At 37.7% G+C, this 25,493-nt stretch overlaps 1 protein-coding gene across 3 annotated transcripts in view; it reads left to right on the top strand.

The window, feature by feature from the left end:
* nnt (nicotinamide nucleotide transhydrogenase) overlaps positions 1-18,577 on the top strand; it is a 30,482-nt gene extending 11,905 nt beyond the window's left edge. For 2 of the 3 annotated variants that reach the window (XM_028025234.1, XM_028025235.1), the window contains exons 12-22: positions 1,389-1,499; positions 4,603-4,748; positions 5,137-5,332; positions 5,917-6,150; positions 7,087-7,247; positions 9,493-9,672; positions 9,930-10,089; positions 12,471-12,552; positions 14,718-14,836; positions 15,796-15,911; positions 16,595-16,744. In XM_028025234.1, coding sequence (XP_027881035.1) covers positions 1,389-1,499; positions 4,603-4,748; positions 5,137-5,332; positions 5,917-6,150; positions 7,087-7,247; positions 9,493-9,672; positions 9,930-10,089; positions 12,471-12,552; positions 14,718-14,836; positions 15,796-15,911; positions 16,595-16,744 — 1,655 coding nt within the window. Of the gene's footprint in view, positions 1-1,388; positions 1,500-4,602; positions 4,749-5,136; positions 5,333-5,916; positions 6,151-7,086; positions 7,248-9,492; positions 9,673-9,929; positions 10,090-12,470; positions 12,553-14,717; positions 14,837-15,795; positions 15,912-16,594 lie in introns of all 3 variants that reach the window. The other variant, XM_028025237.1, reaches the window with a different exon arrangement.
* Positions 18,578-25,493: the final 6,916 nt, after the last annotated feature.

Genomic DNA, 25,493 nt, shown 5'->3' on the forward strand with positions numbered 1-25,493 from the left:
TTTAGATACTGGTTTCATATCCAGTCGAAAACTGAAGCTCATCTGTCATATCTGTTGACCGGGGAGAGAAACTTTAATCTACTTGAGAGCACTGACTCTGTTCTCTTTGTTTCAGGAGACCTCATTGTTGTCTCAGAGTTGTGATTTCAAAGTTGATCAAATATACACCTGCGTATGTGTCATAGTTGGCATCAAGGTTTGTCTAAGTGATATGACTGATATGTTCATTGTTGGGGTCAGACAACGCCGTTGGGTTCCACATTAGGTGTGTAACTGGATATGAGACGGTTTTTGATTATCTGCATCTTTGATCTGCCCTGAACTAGCTTGCCCTTTTACTGTCTGGCTGTTTATTAATCTTTTTCCAAGAAATGTAGTTCTAATGTAACAATAATACTACAAAACACTGTTAGAATGTATTCCATCCACACTGATCTTTTAGAAAAAGTGTTTGTCTGCTCAACCATGATCTTTTCATCTAATAATTTATTGTCTGTTCAACTGTTCATCATCCAACCAGCTGTCTATCTCTCCAACCATTTGTCCAGCCATTTTATCATCCATTCATCTATCCATCTGTTTGTCTTTAATCAGTCTTTTGTTCAGGGAACCTTTGTATTTGTACTTAAAAAATGGGGAATGTATGGTCATTTAACATGAGAAATGTGCAGAAACCTTATATTCAGATGTTTGTAGAACTTGTTATTCTGTCAGATTGTCTTCTAGCACTGTATCTACATGTTTCTTGCTGTGTTCATCTCTTTGATTATAGTACAGATTTTAAATGAGCTTGTAATTACATAATAGAAGTTGAGAAATGATGTTTGGCAACATTTGAAACTTTGTATAAGGCCTGATATACAAACATGATTGTAAAGCTAGCGTTTGGCAGAGAAATAAGGCCAAATCTCCACTTCTTCTTTTCTTCTGTTGAGAAGCTAATCTAGAATTGCAGACTTCAACCACAAACATGCATGCACACAAATGCACACACCTGTTAGTCAAGCTAAAATGCACAGAAATGTGTGTGAAGGCAAGTTCTCAGTGCCGTGTATTGCATTTACTGCCTGTAAATCATTACAGGGATGATGTTATCAAGGTTTCCTGAATCTTTTTGGTTAAAACACACACACACACTCTCTCTTTGTGCTTTTTATCGTTTTATCTTCCCCTCTCTTTCTTTTTCCAGTCCGGCAGGCAAACTGTTTTCGGAGCAATGTGTCTGTAGAGGTTCTGATAAACAAATCTAATAAGTGTTGATTCAACGTTTAGAGTTCCTCCCTTTTATTCGCCAGCTTCGCCAAGTTTTTTATTGCCATGTCCTTTATTATGAAAATGTAATTTCATGAACACTGGTACACGTATATGTATGTATATGTGGTCTGCAGGTCTGACAGCTGTGGGTGGTCTGTCCCTGATGGGAGGGAGCTACTTGCCATCTACTACTGCAGAGACATTGGCTGTGCTTGCTGCCTTCATCTCTTCAGTCAACATTGCTGGTGAGTCACCCAAATGCAGATTCCTCCTAGCGACCCAGGCCAGCTACAGCAACGCCAAGACAAAAATATATCAACTCACGCTGGTGATCGAGTTGGTTTGTGTCGATTGCACCAAAACATAATTTCAGCTGTCCCTTTTTAGCCAGTGGCTAAGGCTTGGACCACACACATCCAGTCATTTGTCTCCCCTGAATAATTCCCTTTACGATGATAAATTCCTGAAATCGTTTGTATATTCATCACTCTCTAATAATCCTGGGAAACTGTGTTCTTCCACACTTTAATTTCTGTATGCTAACAGGAGGCCTTCAGGCCAAACCTACGCAAGTAAATGAACAGCTGACAGGCATCATGTAATTGATTATAACATAGCTCATACAAGGTATGTATTACATCAGGGGTGCCCAAAGTCGGTCCTCGAGGGCCGGCATCCTGCATGTTTTAGTTCTCTCCCTGGTTTTATGCACCTGGATCAAATGATGGCTCGTTAGAATGCCTAAGAAGAACACTGACATGCTGAAAAGGTTGTTGGTACCACCAGGGAGAACTAAAACCTGCAGGATGCCGGCCCTGGAGGACTGACTTTGGGCATCCCTGTATTACATACTTGCTATTTTTTTTGTATGTTTTCTTTGGAGACAGCTCCACATTTTTAAGCAGTTTGCCAAATTTTCCCAAAAACTCATGAGAAACAATTCTCATGAGAAGAAACACACTGCTGACCGAGATGGGAAAACATCTCATGAAATCTCATTCTCTCAAAACAGAACCTGAAATCTAATGCCTAATTTGCTCACTGATAAAATTTAGTTCATTTAAAAAAATTATGTTATTGAACATCAGTGTTTTTTATTAACTACATCCAGTTTTTGCCCTGATGTGTTGCATCAGGTTTTCTTGGAAAAGGGAAAACAGAGTGTGGAGAAACATTTGCATTTATGGACTTTTTTTTTTTTTTTACAGTTAAATAACGATGTCAGTAAAGCTACACAATATATAGCGACTGTATCTTCATTGCAATATCAGTCTGCACAACATTCATATCACATAGGACTGGTTGGAGTCCAATAATTTTATTTAACTTTTATGTAAGTAGGTGAATTATTAAGAACAAATTCTTCTTTACAAAAATGACCTGGCGGTACCAATAATTGTTGGCTAATACAGTATATGCCAGGTGTAATGAACTTGTATTTTTCATGCTAATATTTAGCCAGTTGGCCAGAGTCTCACAGCAGCCGATGCTTTTATCACAACTGATATTATCAACACATTATTTACCAATAATACTACCTTCGCAAGATTTTTTAGTATTGCAAAGCCCTCCATTCACATTCAGTTTTAAGTTTTAACGATAAGCATCTTTGGGTTTTCATACAGTAGGAAAACACAGCACTTACTCAAGTGAAAGGTTGATTTTTACATAAACTATTTTGGTCTTTTATGTTCTTTGGAATATACAGATATAGCGTAACCACTGTACTTTTCCATTTAAAAAGTATTTACACTAAACAGTTTAACTTTGCATATGCAAACAGGGCCCAAATATAATCTGAGTCTCTAGCTGAGGGATGTTATTGTTACTTTTATACAAATATCCGTGTCCACGCGGACTCTGAAACTACCGCAAAACACAGAAAGACCCACACCGCTCTAGTATGTAGTGATAATATCTAAATTAACTACATCAAAATTCAAAGAGCACAGATCTGCAACCTGAGGCTCCAGAACCACATGTGGCTCTTTGGTCTACTGCTGCTCTTATAAAACCAAATAAGAAATGTTTTTAATTATAAAGGCAATGCAGAAGGGTGGTTTTAGCAGTTCTTTATGTTTCTGTGCAATATCTGCATAAAAAGAATGGCACCAGTGGCACCTGGCTTGTTTTTATAAACTTCAAACCGGGTGTTTATATTTTTAAAAGGGGTATTATTCTTTATCAATTGAGGAAAATAGCTCACTTAACTCGTCTTATTCAACAAAACATATATATTTTTTCATTTATAAAAGTTAGAGTGTTAAGGTCTGGTTTTATGCTGTCTGTAAATATATAATTTAAATATGAAATATTTAAATGAACAGGTATTTATGCATTCAGGCACTGGACGTTTAGTATTTCGGCTTTTTTTCTATAATCTGCTCCATTTGCTACTAACAGGAGGGGAAGGTTTACTATTTTCAGTACAACAGGAACATAGAGAAGATATGCTTTTACCCTCATTTTCAACGGGAGCCTGCAAGTGTTTTGGAGTTTGTAATGATAATTGAAGGGGGGACACTTAAGCCACACCCAGGCACAAAATATGCATACAAATAATTTACAAGTTAAACTAAATTTAAGTTAATAGATCTGGAAGCCTAACCCTCACCTTGTTTCATACCTAAACCTAATGTACCCACCCCTAACCTCAAACCTTAAATATTTAAAAGCTCTTTAGAAAAAATCTGTTTAGGTTTTCAAATTTCTTTTCCTTTTGGAGCCTTTATTTTATTTCCACCAGTGGAGTCATTCTTGGTTAAAATAAACCCAAAGGAAATGTTAAAAGAATATTATTGGATTCTGGCCGTTGTTTGCTTAAATACAATAAAATTCCTCCATATTAATATATTTACTTAAACTTGTCTGCAGTAATAGTACTCTATATATTATTCTGTGTTTTTAACTGGGATATTTTTCCGTCGAACAACGAGTACCTGATAGAAACATAAGTTAACCTCAGGTTCACCTTTTATGTGTGTGTGCATGTGGCTACAATCATACCAGACAGTAATGTGATCTGTTTGTAAAACACTGGGACACTGCTCCCTGGTTTAAACTTCTGATGTTTCTGTTGAAATAGTTATGGTGACATAAAGTAGACTCATTAAATTCCTGAAATTTGTTATTGAACTTGGCAACAAGTGGAAGCTGTTGGCTTTGTGGCACCTATTGACCTCTTTCAGGTGTTCTGACTGGCAGCCTCCACACTTTTCCCCCTGAACCATTTTTTTCCACTTGTTATTTATTTTGCTCTTTGAAATAAAATTTAAACCTTATTTCTTTGCAAAGTTGTCTGTTAAGTACATAAAATACATGTATATATATTTTTTTGTCTCGTCCCAGGTGGCTTCCTGGTGACCCAGAGGATGCTGGACATGTTCAAACGTCCCACTGATCCTCCTGAGCACAACTACCTCTACCTGCTTCCAGCCGGCGTTTTTGTTGGAGGCTACGCAGCTGCTCTGCAAGCTGGATACCATGTAGAACAGGTGAAGAATGATGATGATTTCGTAGCCATATTTTCATAGAGGATTTGTGGACATTTTGTCTGAGGGTGTATTCACACCCGAGACATTTGTTCTGCGCACCAGAGTTTGTTTCCCCTGTTTGATCTGGACATAAGTGCACTTATGCTGTCTAAAAGGAGCGATGATAGTCTTTGTTTACAAGTGATAGTCCACATGCAAAAAAACAAAATGTGAAAGCAAACTGCACCAAACGGAAAAAAAACAAAAAGTTCACTTCTGGACCAAACAAGAGGAACAACTGACTTGCCTGGTCTGAATGAGAACTAGTGGAAAACAGACCTCTGAATGTACCTTTGTTGATCCAGATGTTGTACAACTAGAATTGTTAGATCCTTCTTTTCCTCCACAGATGATGTACTTGGGCTCTGGCCTGTGCTGTGTCGGTGCCCTGGCAGGTCTTTCCAACCAGACCACCGCTCGCCTTGGTAACGCTCTGGGAATGATAGGAGTCGCAGGAGGGCTGGCTGCCACTCTGGGTGCCCTCAAACCGAGTCCCGAGCTCCTGGCTCAGATGAGCGCAGCCATGGCTGTGGGTGGAACGGCTGGTGAGCGTATTTGAATTTACTTGAACAGAATAACCAGAGAGACTTGAAGGCAGTTCCTAATACTTTAAGAATGGTGCTGTAGCAGATGGACGTGGGGCTTTCTGTTGTTTTCCAAGCTTAAGAAGATTAAGAAGCAGGTGTGCTCAGGGTTTGTGATGTTTACATCAAACGCAGCATGACTAACTCTCCAGATGCCTGAGGTCTATCTGAACAACCAGCGTCAGGTATTACTCACTAACTCTCCACTCTGGGACAGTTGGATCATTTAAATGCTAATTGTTCCAGTAACAAAGCTGAAATCCAGACTAAACTATCCACACAAATAATAATGCTCTTTACCAGATATAGCCGTGTTGAAAGGCTTCCTGCAGGACATGTGTGCGCACAAACACACTCACTGTAGGCCGACAGAAACATTTCCCAAGGTGGGCCTCGTCAGCAGCACCTGGCTCTTCCACAGGGCTCACTTCCCGGCAGTACTCTGAGTGTGCGTGCTTGTGATTCTCATGGTATTTATGCTTGGGTCTTTAAGGGGCATTCTGCGTTTTTTTTTTTTTATTCATCTTTTATGTTTCTATCTCCAGGTTTGACCATTGCCAAGAAGATTGAGATCAGCGACTTGCCTCAGCTGGTGGCTGCATTCCACAGCTTGGTCGGGCTGGCTGCGATGCTCACCTGCGTGGCCGAATATATGATTGAGTACCCTCACTTTGCCACGGACCCCGCGGCCAACTTGACCAAGATAGTCGCCTACCTTGGCACTTATATCGGCGGAATCACTTTCAGCGGCTCTTTGGTGGCGTACGGAAAACTGCAAGGTGAGACGAGCTGAGAAAACTGTCTGAGAACTGAGGCATCTGAAGCCTTTAGCTGCTAAGATCAGTTTATGGAGGAGTACAGGAAGTGGTGTGCATCATCCATCCATCCATTCGTCTGTCCATGCATGCGTCCGACTGAATCTATCCATTCTACTGTCTTTTCTTCTGTTTTTTGCCATTTATTAATCCATATGTTCATCCCTAAATCCAGCCATCTGTCAATCTCACAGTCTGTCGTTCATTTTATTCATCCATCCTTTTGTAACATCCATCCATTTGTCTCCTGTCATCGTCCATTGATTTTTGTATCCATCTATTTATCATCTGTCCATCTATTTATTAGGAAACTTTATTGTTTATGTTTTAAAAAAATCTGTAAAACACAACAGAGAACTCTACAAACTGGAATCTACAAAGGATGGAAATTTAAAATGATCAGTGTATAGAAACTTGGCTTGAGATTCTGCCTTCATCAGTGCAGTGTTCCTTGTAAATATATAAATTAATGCTTACAACCTCAATGGATCTAAGTGGTGGAGAACTCTTGACTTCCATCACCATCAAGTTAAGTATAGAGATTAGTACTAATGGGCTATCATTATCATGAGTAAAACAGTTGTATGATTTATTGTAAATGGCCTTGAAGCGGCCTAATTAATAGGCATGTTTTAGTTTTAGAGCAGTATTAGTTTTAGTAAAGCTTCAGGTTGTTTTCCATGACAGATTTTTAGACAAAAATTGGTTGAATTTTTGTATTTCATTGTCATTCCACATCATCACAATAAATACACTCTGCAGATAGGAAGTAGGATAGGCCTACATTATGTAGAATAAACAGAGTGTGTGCCTACTTCTGCATTATGTGTTTAAAATGATTAAACACATCTATTTTTCTGCTTTATACCCACCTGCCTTCTCTCCTCTGTTTTTCTGCAGGCATCCTGAACAGCGCTCCTCTGATGCTCCCCGCCCGCCACGCTCTCAATGCCACGCTCATGGCTGCTAGCGTCGGTGGGATGGTTCCCTACATGTTGGATCCAAGTTACACCACAGGCATGACCTGTCTGGGATCGGTTTCTGCCCTGTCTGCCGTCATGGTATGCTGCATGCGTGTGTTTCTTAGATTTGTTGTCTCTCTCAGTGTGGGGCTTTTTTAAAAGTAGAAAAACCTGGACATCACAGATTGAAATGTTCTTACATGTTGACTGACAGGCTAAACATGTAAGAATGCTATTAAAAACCTCAATAAACTCCAGGAAGGAGAACTAGTTTTTAAGAGTCAGAAAAAAGGTATGTTGGAGGGGAAATAAGGAGAAATGTAACAAGAGTGGGAATTGTTAATAAATGTCAAGTTACAGAAAACAGGAGCTGTCTGGGAAGTTTGAGTGGAGCAGAAATCTGGCAGTCACAAGCAGACAAGTTTGATACATAACTTCTGATAAACTAATAAGGTCTCAGCACTTAAAGGTTTGAAAGGTTTTGATCTCATCTGGTTAACAGACTAAGCTTCTCAGGAAGTCTGGAACAATAAAAGGCAAAGTCTTCTGCTTTTTCCAACTATTCATTGCGTATTTATTAAAGAAATCTTACATTTTGTAAATGTTTTTCAGTAAAAAGTTTTTAATGAATAATATTTTTAACCAAAAGTTTGAGTTATCAAATAAACATAAAACTGCCTTAGGTTATGCATTAAAGCTTCTGGTATCTTTTACTCGAGTTTTATATTTTAATATAGATTATACTCATGCAAATCTGAACAGATTAGGCATAAATTCACAGCTGTGATTCACAAAAAATAGAAAAAATACTTCCTTTTGCATGGGTTCTTGCTTAAACTAGCAGCTGGAGTTTCAGTGTCATTGCATCCAACAATTGGTTTGCTGATTATTGTCTCAGCTTCCTCAACTTGTGGATCTAATCAGTATTTCAAGAACAAGTACAGTTATGAATTATCCACTGTACGTTTGCAGAGGTTTTTAAAAATAGACCTTGCAGCTGGTCAGAAGGAACCATTTATGAAGTCTGAACTGAAATAAATGAAACACTCAGTCTTGGATATTGTTGCTTCTTTGGTAACTACAGTTGGCCTCTCCTAAACAACAACTGTACAGATGATAAAGGAACAAAGAGCATCTGTACCTAATTGTGAAAAATGTTAGTTCTCCAGGTGGAGTTTTCATTTTTTTAAGCATATAAATCAAATAATAAATCACTAAACCAGCTGGTTTTATTATTATTTGCTTGTAATCTGTGGCTTTCAGAGTTATAGCGATATAAGATAATAGATAATTAGCCATCTTTTTATGTACCTGTTCAGTTATTTTCATCAAGTGTAAGGTTTGGTAAAAAAGACAAAAAAGTGGGATACCTAAAATTTATACCTAAATTTTACAACAGGGATGTCCCAATATGATTTTCCAATGGAGTCCAAGTTTGATATTACATTTAATGTAACAAAATCACAACAATGTAGATGGTTGAAACTATATATTTGCAGTGGAGTTAAAAGATAACACTGTATTTCGTTTACATTGATATTGTGATTATTTCCCAAATAACATGCTCACCAGTGATGTTCAGACTTGACAGTCTTCTTTACAGAAACTTTATACTAACATTTAACCCTGTCATTCTCTGGGCTCTCACCTTTGCTTTCAAGATGAACAGAGAGAACAAAACTGAATGCACTTGTTCACTCTAGAAGTGGCCCACGAGCTCCATATTTGTTGTCCCCAACCTGTGATTCTTTCACCATGTCCAATGTAATAAAGCTCCTCATGCCAACACTTGGCAGGGTCTAACAGTGTCACTGGAACATTAATGCATGAGAGGCATTAATGTCCATAAATTTTACTCTGTTTTTAAAGTGTTAGATTGGAAGAACATGGTGTGTTCTTCGTTGCAAAAGAAAGAGTTAAAATTGAAAATCGATAATTCAAAAACAGAGTAGACAGGACAATTTTCATTTATTTATCCTTCAACTAGAACAAGACCTGCTTCCTTTGTTTTTCTTCCTTGTTTGTCTCCCTCCCTCTTCCTTCTTTCTTTTTTGTATCTCTAACTTATTTCCTCTCATCCTTTACTTTCTGTTTGCCCCCCGTTTGTTTTGCCCCTTATCTGTTTCTGCTTCCTTCTTTGCGCCTGTCCCTTTGTTCCTTACCCCCTTCCTCTTCTCATCTTGTTTGTTCTTCCCCTTCCACTCTGAGTCTGAAAGAATAAATGTTCTAATTAAATCATTTTATTAAAAATGTATAGGAATGTTGATATATAGGCATATTGTCACAAAAGTTATTGTCTTTTTCGCGTTTAATGAAACATCCTCATTTTCCTCCTGTCCTTCAGGGTGTAACTCTGACTGCGGCCATCGGAGGAGCGGACATGCCGGTGGTCATCACTGTACTCAACAGTTACTCAGGCTGGGCGCTGTGTGCTGAGGGCTTCCTGCTGAACAACAACCTGCTCACCATCGTCGGTGCTCTCATCGGCTCCTCTGGAGCCATTCTGTCTTACATTATGTGTGTGGTAAGTAATGTACAGTTTAAAAAATGTCATAGCTCTTAAGATTTAGCAAAAATGAGCTACATTGATGATTTTGTTTTGCTTGGCTGGACAAACTGTTAAATGTTGTTCCTTTCCTGTCCTGCAGGAGGGACTCTTTACCATTTTAAATGTGAAAACCTCTTTTGACTCCTTTTGATTTGCGTCTTTTCTGTACCTTCTTATTATAGTTAAAGGGGTTTTATTTGGGAGAAAAATGTAAATATTTCCTGCCTTCTTAGGCCATGAATCGTTCACTTGCTAACGTGATCCTTGGAGGTTATGGCACATCCTCCACCGGGACAGGAAAGCCCATGGAGATCACAGGGACACACACCGAGGTTAACGTGGAACAGACTGTCGACATGATTAAAGAGGCCCACAACATAATCATCACTCCAGGTAAAACACACAGAGGTCTGGTTCATGAGTGGAAAAATATGGCGCTTTGACTTTTCTCGTCACTTTTCTTTCCCGGCACGAGCAAAGTGCGTTCTGTTTGTTTAACCTCGTCTCAACCTATGTTGCATCACAGTTTTCTGGGGTAATTGACAAGTCCCAGCAGAGCGTACACAGAGACAAAAACACCCTCGCCTGATTTTCTGTGTGGTCGACAGTAAATAAGACATTCTACAGTGGGGCGTATGTATGCAAGGTCAGAGGGAAATTAGATAAGATGAAGCTTTACAGGGTTTTGTTGACAACTATCATCCAAACTGGCCTGTAGTTCATTTTTCGGGACTGATGCGTGGGGTCTAAACACAACTTTAGTTCTAGCTGCATATTTCTCTGTTTCACATGTTTCTCATATTTAAGGTGACGCAGAACGTGTCACAGTTTCAGCCTGCTGCGTGAATTTTTGGGTGGCCCCAGACAACATTTGAATCCTTTCCTTAAGACTGTTGTGATGCTTTCTGGGTTGCCATGACCATGTGGGTACATGTAAACACAGACTTAAAAAGCACCTATTCTGCAAATTGGCCATTCCAGTCACAGAGCACAATACCAATTTTGCAAAAAAACGTCTGAGGAAATCACAGCAATTTACAAGAATTGCCAAATTACAGCACTCCCGTGGCCCAGTGAAAGAGAAGCGAGGCATCAAATGTAGGTCCAGATAGTCAGCTTTCCCTTCTGAAAGTATCGGGAAATTTCATTAAAACCTACAATCAGTAAGATGGACAAAAATGGCATGTTCCTGCATGATTATTTTATATAATAATATGTACATATGTGTATGTGAAAAAACTTTCTTGAAACATTTGCATGTATTTAAAGACACCAACCTGGGTTTTACTATTACTCTAAATTGGAGTAGAAAAGTTTTAGTCCATCCTGAACTCATCAGTCTTCCCTTCAGGTCAATAATTAGTCATCCATCCATTCTAGTCAAGTCAAGTTTATTTATATAGCACATTTCATACTGCTTTACACTATAAAAACATATTTGATTTTGGTGATTTTGCCATCACCAAAACCACTAAGCAAATACTCATCAAATATGTTGACCTGTGTTCAAGTTACTATTAATCAAAGGCAACTCTCAACAGGTGGGTTTTTAGCATTGATTTAAAGGAACTCTGTGTTTCAGCAGTTTTGAAGTTTTCTGGAAGTTTGCTCCAGATTTGTGGTGTAGAAAAGTTAAAAGCTGCTTCTTCATGTTTGGTTCTGGGAACGCAGAGTAGACGAGAACCAGAAGACCTGAGTGGTCTGAAAGATTGATACAACAACAACGACAGATCTTTTATGGTTTTGGTGCTAAGCCGTCAAGTGATTTATAAACTAACAGAAATATTTTAATAACTTTATTTGTTCTTTATTCTGGCATATTTCTATCCATTCGTGAACCCTTCTGTCCGTCTCTTTCCGTTCTTACTTACGGGCTGAAACAGAACAACTGATTGTGAAGTCTATAAATTTTATTTAGAAGAAATAAGGAATTTTGATCAGAAAAATTGTGCTGGATTGTTTTTTTTAAGCTCTTATAATTCCCTGTTTCTTATAAACACGTCATCCCTCTGACATGTGTAGCACTACATTACAAATATGTAAAATACAACAAAATCGCAATTTGCGAAAGACTAATACGTGTTTGTGCCATGACACTGTCTAATAGTGTTGCATCATTATTTGGCGCCAGCTTTTAGTCACTGCCCTTGTTTCCATTAAGAGCGTTCTTCCTAATTGGAGCCGTCACAGTCACTTTGGCTGATTGACGTCTGTGGAAACAGTTAAGGCCCGGCTTGATAAACAGAAGTGTTTTCCTGGCTTTTGTCTGAACCATCACGGCATGGTCTGGAAGCATGTGTTTTCTTTTACGCAAGACAACTCATGTGAGAATATTGGCAATAAAACTCGCAAAAGAAATACTATGAAGGGGTGTAAAGTGAAAATCTTCGGATAGTTTAGCTGGAAGACAGACGACATAGTTTTGGTGAGATTCTTTGAGCCGTGTCTTGCTGTCTGTTGTGTTGTAACAGGGCAGTTTCTGACTGCTTTAGACAAGGCTTGTAAACATCACTGAACTGCTTGGTGCAAGATAAAAATCTAAAATGTGGACTGTTTTTTTGACCTCTGGAAACATTTATTAACATCTTTAAATTGATATGTACACAAACAATTTTTTTTCCTACACAAACATTTGAAACCAATTGTTTATTTTGTAGAGAGGTGAAGGGGAAGGGCTACTTCACTCAGGTCATCTTACCTTTAAACTGTCAAATTTGAATTCTTTGAATCAGGGTCGAAATCAACTCATGTTCCTGTTTTAAAATCTCTTTCAGGTTATGGACTTTGTGCTGCAAAGGCTCAGTATCCCATCGCCGAGCTGGTAAAGATGCTCGCAGAGGCTGGCAAGAAAGTCAGGTACATTTCTGATTGACTTTTGTTGAATCCTTTCAGTAATCAAAACAAATCTCTAGAGAGCTCTAGTATGTTGTATTCAAATAAAAGAGACAGTATAATGTTACATATTTATATTATCGGAACATTTAAATTTGTCTCTGTTGTCGGCTGAGTAAAGAGAAGAAAAAAAAACCCAAGTCTTAAACATTTTGCTATGCTTCTCCTGACAAAATGCACCAAACCATGACTTTTAAGACTAAGTTATTTACCACACCATGATTTTTGTGTGCCGTTACACCACTGTTTGCTTACCAGCCAAACACAATGATATCACCACTAACACATTTTCTATTCGTAGTGTGGACAGGTGCCAAATTGTCCTGAGAGAAATAAATCTATTAGGATTGCAAGCAAATGGAACCAGTAAAATATGATTGTATATGGCTGCTCTGGCTTTAGACCTGATAAAACACCATGAGCAGCCCCCAACCCTGTGTCAAGATTCCAAGGCCATGACTTGTTAATAAGTTGTAAAATGTACTTTTCATCTAAAAAGGAGTCTGTGGACCACTCACTTTAACACAAGGATAATTGAAGCCTTTGCAGTGGCTCTTAAAGCACTTTATCCAGCCTTGTGAATCTCCCCTCAAACTCTCTTTAAGGGTTTTGCTTCACAGTTATCTCAAATCTGCAATCTCCCTGTTTGTTGTGCACATTGGAAGAATAAATGTTTTATTCTTCCAATTAACATTCCATTATTGTTTTTGTATAAGTCACAACTTGTTTAAAAATGACCTTATGTAGCTTATCACGATGTGTCTTGATGGGTTTTTACATAATACCTGTCTTTACTGTGTTTATGTTTCTGCTTCTTAAAAGTATGTTTTTTTTCATATGATGTGATAAACTGGATTTTGAGCTCCAAACAACAGTAAGCTATCATGATCAGTATTATAAATACTATAAACAATATAATGAGTTCAATTGTTTTTAGTTTAATTATTGACATAAATACATTTTTCATTGATTTTGTAAATTATGGAGATGTGCCTGTGTGGCTTCTACAAGAAACTCACATTTGCAAAACTTTCCCTTTGGGGATTAGTTTAGTTTTTTATTATTATTTCAAACATATTCTCATTCACAATTCAAATACCACAATATACATTTTTCACAACTATATGTTTGAAAAGGAGGCATTCAGAAATATAAACTTATTCCATCCTGCTTTAGAAAGAAGTGTTTATAACTTATAGTCAATAAAGAACCACAGAAGACAAATGCATGGGCAGATGGATGAACGTAGATTACAATGATATAATAGTGCTCATTTTTTACTGGTAGGTAATAAAGGATTTGTGCTGCTTCCATCTGGCTGATAAGAAAATGGGATTGCATGTAGAGACCAGTGTATGTTTGTAAAGAAGGAAATGCTAACGAGGGACAGAAAAGGTACAGCGGAACCTCGTCTAATTTTCCTGCCTCTGCCGTTTGATCCTGGCCGTGGCAGCTGCTGCTGCTTAGAGCATTTGTGCCTGATTAGAGGAAAGTGGGTGGTCAGAGGGAAAAAAAGTAGAAAACATTCAGGTTTTTTCTTCTGTTTTGTCTTCTTACTCTGTTTCCTAATTTATCCCTTTATTCCCAACAGCCTGTGTAATCGTTTGTGTCTTTCATATGTCTTAAGCAATCTGCCTTTCTGTTGTTGTTCGTTAGATGCAGCAATACAACACAAAATGCTGATTCTTCTAAGATCAAAGCTCCACTTTCTTTTTCCTTAATCCTCATCTATAACATATGCAGATCAGCTTGTTTGCTAGAAACAAGAGTTCTTTTAAACTCTGCTTGAACGGTGAAAGGAACAAGCAGCCTTCTACTAATTACCTAAACTGATTACATGTCATGGTCAATTGAGTTTGAGAGCTGTGCACAAGTTACAAACAAAGGGAGTTCACTAATCAGATGATGTTTGCACTGAGAGTTGGATGTGATCTGATTGTTATTGCTCATATCTCTCAGATTAATTTGTCAACAAACTCTTTAGATTTATTCTGAATCCTCCTCTTCTCGATTTGGTTTATTTTTATTCCTCCTTGGCAACCTCCGGCATCTCTTCTGTCCAGTCAGAATTGTTTTTGTAAAGTAAAGTTTTTGTGCAAAGTGAGCACCTGAGGTGTGTTTTCCTTCAGGTTCGGTATTCACCCTGTCGCCGGCCGTATGCCCGGTCAGCTCAACGTGCTGCTGGCTGAAGCAGGTGTCCCATATGACATTGTCCTGGAAATGGAAGAAATCAATGAGGACTTCCCTGGTGAGTCCAGCTTTTCATTTTCTTCCGCAGTTTTGTTACAATTACTCTTCAACTCATGGTGGTATTTTGCAGACAAAAGTAATTAAACTATAGAAATGAATACAAAAGTGTGGAATTGACTGTTACTGATAAAATGGAAAGTCTGATGCTTTCATTTGAATTTGTAAACTATTGTTCATTTAGTTAAGAAATTTTATATAATGTAATTGTCCCTTTTTGTCTTACATCTTCTTTCTTTATTTCAAGCTATATTCTAACTTTATTTTGCTTTTTGCGGTATTACACCTATATTTTCATGCTTATTTATTTGATTCTTCTGTTATTCCTTTGCCCTCCTGTTTCATGCCTCTATCCTTTACTTTCCCCATCTCTCTCTCCTGTGTTCCTTGATTCCTTTCTAATGTTTCTTCTTCCTCTCTTTCTCTTCCTTTCTTATCTTTTTCATTTCTTCTTTGTGTCCTTTCTTTCCAGTGTCTTTTTGTGAGTCTGTCCTACTTACAGTCTTTCCTTGATTTTTACCTTTCTCTTTCTTTGTGCCCTATTTTTCCCTTTTTGAGTCTTCTTTTGGTACTTTCAATTTTTTTTATCCTTTGTACTTTAAGGTTAACTCAAAAGGCTGGGAATGAAAAAAAATCTAAACGCTGTAACAAATGCTGAACAAATGTGTTTAAATGCCCCGAATTATCTTTTACGTTTGCGTCACACACTTTTAAAAAAATGGATTCAGTGGACCCACTTTCAACTGTGCCTAATCAGATACATGTGACATTAGTACTCATTAACTCTGCTCGAAAAGTATGTAAATTGTCTATTATTTTCTGCTGTTTTATGACAACTCAATCCAACACTAAAAGACATATACTGTAAATTAATAAAACAAGCTGTACTGCAGATGTGAAACACGTGTTTTTCACACAAAGGTGGTTTTTAAACCTGTGATTTGTTCCGTGTGAAAACAGAAACTGACCTGGTTCTGGTGATCGGTGCCAACGATACAGTGAACTCGGCCGCCCAAGAAGACCCCAACTCCATCATCGCTGGCATGCCCGTGCTGGAGGTCTGGAAGGCGAAGCAGGTGAGACATCTGGCGTAGGCGGGATAAGATCTGTCTCAAACCCCAGAGAGATGATGACAACTGGGAGATTTTACAGCAGAGCTGTGTCCATCTGCTGGCCTACATTCAGATTGTTATGAGTGCAGGTGCAGAGCCATGCTGATTCTATTAGTGTTTGTCCTTGTGGAATGACAACATTCAGAGCATCACAATGGTGTTACAACAGTTGTGTGAATTTATTTTTTTCCATTGAAAGAGACATATTACGCAAAATTCACACTTTGCACAGTTTTTTACTTCCATTTGGATTCCTGCTGCTTCTAAAAACAGCCTAACTGTTTAAGAAAAACACCCAGCTGTTTTTTGGCAATAAGTTGATGTTTTTTTGGGTATAGAAATTAAGCCGTTTCAAAAACCTTTTGGATTGTCACAAATCAGGCAGGCAACACCCCTCACACAGCAACCGCAGTGCAGCAGACTAAAATCTTATCTAAGAATCTTATCATTACATTTGTACAAAAGAATTTAATGAACATGTTTTGTATAGCCAATAGACCTGACCCAGCCTGTTTAAGGTAGCATAATAGATCATATTTAATATTCTCTCTGGAGAAATCAAAGAAAATAAAAGTTTTTGCCTCCAATTTTTTTCTAAAGCTTTCTTCCTTAATGATCGATGATCATTTTTTTTTGTGTTGTTGCAGGTTATCGTGATGAAACGATCTCTGGGCGTTGGTTACGCAGCGGTGGATAACCCCATCTTCTACAAACCTAACACTTCGATGTTGCTCGGCGACGCCAAGAAGACGTGCGACGCCCTGCAGGCCAAGTTCCGGGAGTCTCAGAACCAGTAACGTGACCCCCTCCCCCCCAGTTCAGAGACACCTCCATCTGAGAGCACAAACAGGAAAAGATTTAAAAATTCATCTTTGTACAGCTGTAACTTCACCAACTGAGATGAGCAGTTTTTGGGATCCCCTTCATGTTATCTAAAAATGAAGGAATGTTGTCTTGTGCAGCAGTGGGATCTATATAATAGATACTGTATATTTATTTTTAACTGATGTAACGGGACATCTTTTATTTCTAGATCATGAGGAAAGGCTGCACTGTAATCAGGAGTGCAACTTTAGACACATTTATTGATGTAAAATAAATAAAATCAGGATCATAGATGCATTAAAGTGTTAGATATTTTCAGTTTCACTTGTAAGATGTCTTAGGACATAGTTAATGAGTAAAGAAAAGAAATTGGACTGAAAAGGTGAGGGATGCACCAATAGGTTCTTATTTGCTGTAGAGTTTTATTTTTCCTTCCCTCTATATTCTTTTTAGTTTTTGTAATTTGGTCATCCCCCCCATTGATCTACCTATAAAACATAATAGTGAGAACATGTGAGAAAGTTATTTACTTGGTCTCATAATTTTCAAAAGCATCTGCTTAAAGTATTTGCTCATTTTCTTTTTATTGGCTCCAACCTAAGATCAGGAAAAATTTATTTAAAAATATCCCTCCTCTGATCGTAGGAGACAGGCGTTGAGCTTTTACCACAGCTTTGCTGAAACATCCTGCTCTTACAAACACTCTCATCGCTCAGATTAGCTGAAAGGATTTTGTTATGTTTTCCGTCATGGTGCGTTCAATCATGCTGCCAGGTTCAGATATTACAGTAGATGTTTTTTTTTGTTATTTTTTTTGTTTAAGTGAATGTGACTCAACCACTCCAGAGTGCGTCCTCATTACTGCTCCACAGGGAAATGAAGGATCACAGTTTATAAGTAGGACCATTTGTTAATCTGTTGTATCTGAATCTAAACAACAGTGCGCTTTGTGGAATTGTTGCTACACCACGAACTGTTTGTCTTCTTCATTTTAATTTGACTTTAGACATCTGCTTAATCATGTGCCAATTCAATCTGGATAGTTTCACAGATGCAGACACATCATTTGGCTTCTGTGTAACCACTCAAGTATTTCGTTAAACAAAGACTAAATCTCTTTGATATTATTTTATTGTAGTCATTTAATTAGAGTGTATATTGTTCAATTTATCTACTTCAAACACTTAAGAACAACTATTGGATAATGATTCATCCTGGGACCTCATGCATTGACCATGACAAATATCCTACCTCTCTATAAAACGACCAACTCCTCTGTAGGACAACGATTTGTGTCACTTTCACATGATCGGACCCAAGTTATTTTCCAGTCACTTTGCTCGGCATGCGAGCTCTAATACTTCCAAATAATCCAGGACCAATATGGTTTTTTTTTCTCTTATATTTTCAGACCTCAACAGTTTGTTGCTATAGTTTATTCTTTTTGTGCATCTGAATTGAGAGGTGGCCCTGTTACGTCAAGAGGTGCAAGCAAGTAGGCTTTCTTAAAATTAAAACATGTAGATTGTTGCCATTCTTGAACAAATTATGTAAGGAAGAATGGTTAAATCCGGTATTTTCTAAGTGTCCCTGCTTTCAACTTAGGCTTTTTGTTCTGCTTGAGGGGTTGTATTTTTGTAAGAAGGCATCTTGTTTGTGCAGAGCAACATTGGGATTTGGAAGAGGTATGTTTCAATGCACCATCTTAAGAGAATGAAATGTACTGTGAAACTGTTTTTTTTCCCTCTTTTGTTTGTCATTGAACATTTTCTTCCCTAATAAAGCTGTATTTACACTAGATGTCACCTGAAGGTGTCATTTCTTTCTTCAACTTCCCTTTAAACGTGTAAAGGTGTAATTCAGTTTCTCAACAGTTAAGTTGCTGTGCAAGACTCCCTATGATGACTTTGTTTTTACCACAGTTTTGGGGTTTATGGCTATAAAGCAGTTTTTTCATAGCACAACTGAGATGTCAAATTTTTGCAGCAAATACCTGGATTAATGGCAGTTCTTGTTCTTCTGATGTATTGTTTTGTAATCTAACTTTAAAGATCTCGGCAACGTTATCCTTGATCCATCTTGGTGGTCTTCATGATGCTATCTGCTCACAAATTTTCAACAAACGTATTAAGCCTTCACAGAACAGAATAAGATTAAACCACTCAGGTGGATTTTATTTTCAAATTAGGTGACTTCTGAATGCATTTTATTGCACCAAGTTTTGTTTAGAGAAAAGGGGCCATATACAAAGATGTGGCAAACTTTTCAAGTTTTTATTTTTGAAATAAATAAAAAGCATGCATCCATTTTCTTCTACTTTATTCATGAAACCAGGTTTTGCGTTAGTTGTAAATGAGCAACTATTAAAAAATGAAGGCAAAAGATGCAGTTTGAAGATGATGCACAGACAATTAAAATATATTTTCTTATCAATAACTTCAGCATGTCCTCCTAATGGGATTGCATGAGTGTATGATGAGGGTTATTACAATGACTAAAATGTAAATATCTACAAGCTGCACTGATTGCTATTCATCAGCGCAGATTTAACTGGAGGTGCTTAAGACGGCACTGCCCAAACAGCAGATCACAGCACAGATAGGGATTTTGGAAGAAAAGATTGCATGTGTAGAAGATGAGGGTGGCTTCATCCTGCAACAAGTGGCACTCAGGCCGTTATCTCCACTTAAGGTTAGGGAGATCTTGACTGGACTTACAGTTTTTTAGTAGAGTTGAGGGCAACCCAGAGTTTCTAGACATAATAAACAATGATTCATCAACAGGATAGCCTGTCCTCCATGGTAAATGTTGCCCAAAATAAATGTAGAAAAAAAAGCCTTGCGTGTGATTCCTTTTGGTATTTAATTACAGATGAATGTCTGTGTAGAGTGTGTTTTCCTGTTTGATTGGCTGTAGAGCTTCAGGTACTTTAAAGTTTTGCATGCAAAGGATGTGAGAAATGTCTGAATTTAAAATGTAATTGAGGATAGAAATGTGGGAAAACATATAACAAAACTGATGTAATGTCCTTAAAAATCCATCCTGGGAATGCAAAACATTTGAACTGCCAACATTGTGTTAGCAGATCAAATCTTTTTTCACATCTATTTTACAGATAAATGAAATGCATAAAACACTTTTGCACTATTAGATTAGGCAGGACAATTTGCATTGTTGTTGCTCAAACTGGATTGCAGTGGGATTTTACATAAAGTTACAAACTTATTACGTGCAGTCTCAGTTCATTCTGCAAAAACAAAAATGTCTCTGTGTGTGTGGATACAAAAGAGCTGTCTGCATTTCTTTATACATGTTGAAAGCCTTGCACATCAAACTGTGGTTGAAAAGATATATACATGGGTGGATGTGTGGCTGGGTTTCAATCTGATTGCTTCAACATGCAACCTGTTAGAAAACTTGTTGCATAAAAACATGATTATTTAAGCCCATTTGTTAATAAATCTGAGTGTTTAAATTGAATCTCCATAATTACTTATTTTTCAGGAAAACAAAAAAGGAGTTCAGATTTGGACATTTTTTATTTTCTTGTGATTTTTAAGTAAAGACCAATGCTTCTGTGGGATTCCACAAGAGCATTGATGCAAACCAAAATGGTGCAAACATTACATTTTCAAGTCAAATCAGCCAGTCAACATATAGCCAGTTAGCATAAACTGTCTAACTAGAACCTATAGTTGAGTGGCTTAGGTCATGTTGAGTTGTCCTTATTGCAGTTCTGCTATAGACCTATACTGCTGAAAGACTCACTGACCACTTTACTCCTACTCTGTATTTATGCCTTAAAAGCAGTCATTATGTCCAGGGTTATGTCCTTTGTTACTTTTTCCGTAAAAGATACACCTGCCCCAGTGCCTCTGTTTTTGTCTTAGTCTCTTTGTGGGTCAAATCCTTGATGGAGATGTTGCTACTGTTTACTTTTTGTGCTCTGTTTTTCCCTACAGTAGAAAGTGTTTCTGGCTTGCTTATATAGTGTTTAGCTGTGTCTCATTTTTAGACAGAACCATTAATAGAGGTATTGTTGCCAATAATTTCGTAGACTTTGTGTTTTTTCCCATTGAAAGTACCTCAGACTTGTTGCTTCTCTGTTAAGTTGTGTCTCTTTCTGTCTTGATGGTTGCCAAGAGGCAGCAACAAATATGAGATGCGTGTAACTAACTTGTACGTATTTGTTCTGTTTTCTCCGTTGAAAGTGCTCCTGTATTTGTCTCTCTCTTTCTTGAATGTAGTCATTAACAGACCTACAGTTACTATTGTCTTTGTGTATTCTCATTATTTATTTCCTCGTGGAAAGTACTCCTGTGTTCACCTGCCGCTTTCTTAGATGTGGTCATTGACAGAGCTATTGCTGCCGTTAACTCTGTATGCTATGTTTCTCTCCCTATAGAGAGTGCCCCTGGCCATACACACACGTCTCTCTATATAGAAATGATTAATGAAGCAGTACCACTAAGTCTTGTGTTTTTCTTATTTAGTATTTTTAATGACTGCAAAAAAACAAAATTTTCTTCTGAAAGCAACAGCATTCCCTTGACTTTATCCTCATTATTTTATCAGTTGAAAAAGGTCATTATGCACAAATCATGTATTTATCAGAGATTTTTTTAAATTTGAAAATACTGCATTATGAATCATTGGTCTTATGGATTTCATCCTTGATCTAGTCTTGGATTCATATCCTAAAATCTGAGCTGTTCGTCCCAAACATTTGTTTGGAGTAACTGTATTACTGAGCTGTGCTTTAAAAGTATCTCGAGCCCCCAAAACGAGGCCTATCAAATTCAAGGACACACTTCCTAACATGCACAGTGTCCCCAAAATATCAGGACATTTTTTTAAAGCTGTGACAGCTAGAGATAGATGTAGGCCATTGACAAAAACAACTGGCTTCCTTGGTCTTTGCTGCTCAAAATTGGAGAAATTGTAAACATTGTCCTTTTAAGTTGCTTTTATTGTGCAGCTGCTTCCCAACCTCTGGTTGTAAACTGCTGAGATGTTGGGATTGGAGGATGATGGCAGCAGCAGGAACAGATGGGAGGTTAGAAGTAGTGAGATGACATTTTCTCTGACTCAAAATGGAAAAACATTTAGATTAAAGTTTGTATATGTCTGGCCATTTGCATGTTGGTTTATGAGAACCATTAATGCAAAGGCATTAGGACCGGAGAAAGAAATGTTTATTTAAGCATCTTCCCAAACTGCTCCTCCGCTTTAGTTTTTTAATGTCTTTTCGGCAGTCAAGACTTGTTAGGCAAAAGTGAAACATATATCTGACATATAAACACATGTCATGTCGACAATGTTTACTAATTAAGTGACATTCAAAAGCAGATGGTTTCATTGGACTTTATTTAGGGGGATTAGACTAAAAGGGAAGAAAAACAATCACACCAAGCTACTGTTGTCTGTAAGATTTCAATGGATTTTGGTTGTGGATTCAATTTAATCCCAGAGGAAGTGTATCATAACCAGTTTTCATCCAGTCCATATCCAGCATTCTCTAGTAAAAACTGAAATTTTCCTTGATATATTAAAAGAACTTAAGATATATTGTGACAAAAATATATCACATTAGGAAAGCACAATGCAGCTACTCTGATCTCATAAGAAACCATTTTGGAGGCATAGGGATGTATTTGTTCTGAAGGAGTAATGGGGTGATGTTTAGCAGGTAACTCACAGAAACAAGGACCAGGTGTGTGAGGGACACAGAAAAAAAGACCAATGTAAAAAATAATACCACAAACACCAAGAGTAAAAAGGTGAATCTAGAACAAGTGACAAAAGCAGTAAAACGGGAAGCAGTGGTGGTCCTAACAAAACACACCATAAAGCAATTCAGCCTCATGACCACAAATCCCCAGTACCATGAAGTTTAAAGCATGCACCACTTTGCTTTGCAAGTAAATAGTTTTTTTCATCTCCTTTCTGAACATGCTGAGAAATCATTAACTGGAATACTGTGCCAACAACTTATATAAAACAATGACTGAACCTTTTCAGCTTCTCATTTACTACCTGGTAGTACTCCTACCCACTAGCTCATTGCTCAGAGACCAATGATAGCATTGACAAATTGTGCACTTCACCAACTCTGTAATTTTAATCTATTTATGACCATCTCATGTAACCACCGCTAACAATTAATTTTGAATAATATTTTGGAGATAAAACTTTGTACTTCACAATCCACAATGATTTTCACCATGATTCCAACAGGCACTTTCTAAAACCCTACATTGTGTTGCCAAAAGTATTGAATTACTTGCCATTGTGTGTGTTTATGTTTATTTATATTACAACATTTCTGCAAAATCTTTTGTGAGGTCAAACACTGATGTGAGACAAGAAGGCCTGACTCACTCTCTGCACTTTAATTCATCTCAAAGTTGCTCTGTTGGTTTGAGGTCTGGACTCTTCAGTCAAGGTTTTCCACATCAAACTCGCTGCTGCAACTATTAAGATGGAAGTGATGCTGCATTGGCTATTACATTCTCTAACCCAGTGTTTCACTGACTTTTCTTTTTTCTTTTTCTTTTGTAGAAGCAGTCTGTTTCCCTAGATGGTGAATTTTATACACCTGTGGCCATGGAAGCGATTCCAACGCCTGAATTTAATGATTTAGAGGAGTGAAAGGGAATTAGCAATATATTTTGGTAAACAATGTAGAAATCTTAAACAAAATACTTAAAGAAGCATAGTGGACATGTAAAAGCTTGAAACCTAAAATAATGGGCTATGTTTAAATAAAAAGGCTATTGTTTTGTGAATGTGTCAAGAACAATGGTCCCACAAATTTAGGCTTGTTTCTATCTCAGCTATGAACACAGAGCAAGGAGAACTCGCTTATAAACACTTTAACTCAAGAACCTTGAAAATTACAGAGAAATTACTTAATATAGAAAAGGATCTACACAACAAGAAAATGTTGCAGCAGCAGTCAGCTACATGGGTTTTATGGCGAAATTTTAAACTTTAATAGTTAGATCTGTTTATTTTAGAATTTCATTCAATCAAGCCCTGACAAACAACTTCCTGTGGGAATAGTTGTGGCATCTAATTCTGCTGTTCCTTAAAGGAATGCATATAAAATGGCATATGTGAAATGTTGATAAATTCCCTGCTTTTAAGGTTTTCTTCCCTGAAAAGACTTCCAAATGGTAATTAACAAAAATAAAAGTGTGACTCATTTCCTTAAATGTTTTCTGTGCTGTGGTAACCATCTTTGGTTACATAGCCTGTGTTGAAAAAGTAACAGAGAGACCAAGAAAAAGGGAGAAAGTTGTCACTTAGAGGCTTGTTTCTGAGGAAATTAAAGAATACAGATGCATAAATCTAAGCCTCAATTATAGACCCTCTTTTCATTTTTAATAATAAGAGATGGAGATTAAAATGTACATATATGCAGATCATACTTAAAACAGCCAGGTCTACTCTGAGGCAAGCTGGAAACTCCCTTTCAGGTACTCAATGTGACTTAAAGCTAGTTATAGTGAATACATTACTGTGGTTTTCCAGAAATAATTCCCTTTTCTCAGATGTTATTGGCATTTTTATTCCGTGGTTGCAAAGTTATCAAGAGAGTATCATCATACAAAGAACTCTCTGACAGTAATCACAAACATTTTGCTTGTAACTTGTGAATCTGTGTCTTCTTATAGGAGGAACATTAATGTAATTGTTAAATACAAGTTTAATACATTCATATTTAAAATATGCTTTTCTATGTGTAAGTTTGTCTATGGGAGAAAAAGTTCTTCAATGGGAATCATATATCAGCAGGATGACCTCTTCAGTGACAGGTGGGACTCATCAGAAATCCACACAAAAGCAAAGACTGACACAATGAAAAAGGGAATGAAAGCAGGATGAGGTTTCACAGCAGAGGCAGAAAAAGGAAAACATCACATCTCTTCCCTGTCTGTGCCTCATTCACTTTCTGGCCCTTTCTTGGTTTTTGTAAGACTACAAAGGCAGGAACACCTGAGCTCTGGATGTGAGCAGTATCTGGTCTCAGAAGGAATGTGTCACTTGTGTCAAAGTTGTGTGTCTTTGTGTGAGTGTGCATGCACTTCCTTTATGTGCGTGTATGATTGAGTGGTTAGAGGAGAGGGGAACGGCAGCAGCCGGCATATCGTCTCTTTGAACGCTCCCCAGCTGCATGGTGGCCCATTCAAAACCCAGCAGCTCACATGAAGTGTTTGATCACACCGTCTGAGTGGGTATTTGATGAAATCTGAATGTCAGACATGGAGGTTGAGTCTCTGATGTTTGATTACTGATGTTGCCTACAGAGGTGTAAATATGTATACTTTTTTATTCATAAATGACCCATATCTGATCTTGTGATACAGACTGATGACACCCATGTGACATGATATCCGGTTTTCAAACAACTTTCAAACAAGCAGCTTTTCTAGTGCCTGTCCTGAATATGGGATGCCAGTGGGAATCAAATCAGTTCACACTGTGATATTGAGAAAAGCCAGTGTTAAAAGAAATCCATTGAAGTCCCATTTGGAGTTTGCCAAAAGCCACAAAGAGGACAAAGGAAAGAATTGGAAGAAGATGCTCTGGTCAGATAAACGTCTACTCCTGGCCTATATGCAAATTAAATTACCCTGAACACATGATCCAATGAAGCATGGTGGTGGCAGCATTATGCAATGTGCCACCACATTGCAGCATTGTGCAGCATTATGC

The sequence above is a fragment of the Xiphophorus couchianus genome, chromosome 8 (assembly GCF_001444195.1).
Source record: "Xiphophorus couchianus chromosome 8, X_couchianus-1.0, whole genome shotgun sequence".
Lineage (NCBI taxonomy): Eukaryota > Metazoa > Chordata > Actinopteri > Cyprinodontiformes > Poeciliidae > Xiphophorus > Xiphophorus couchianus.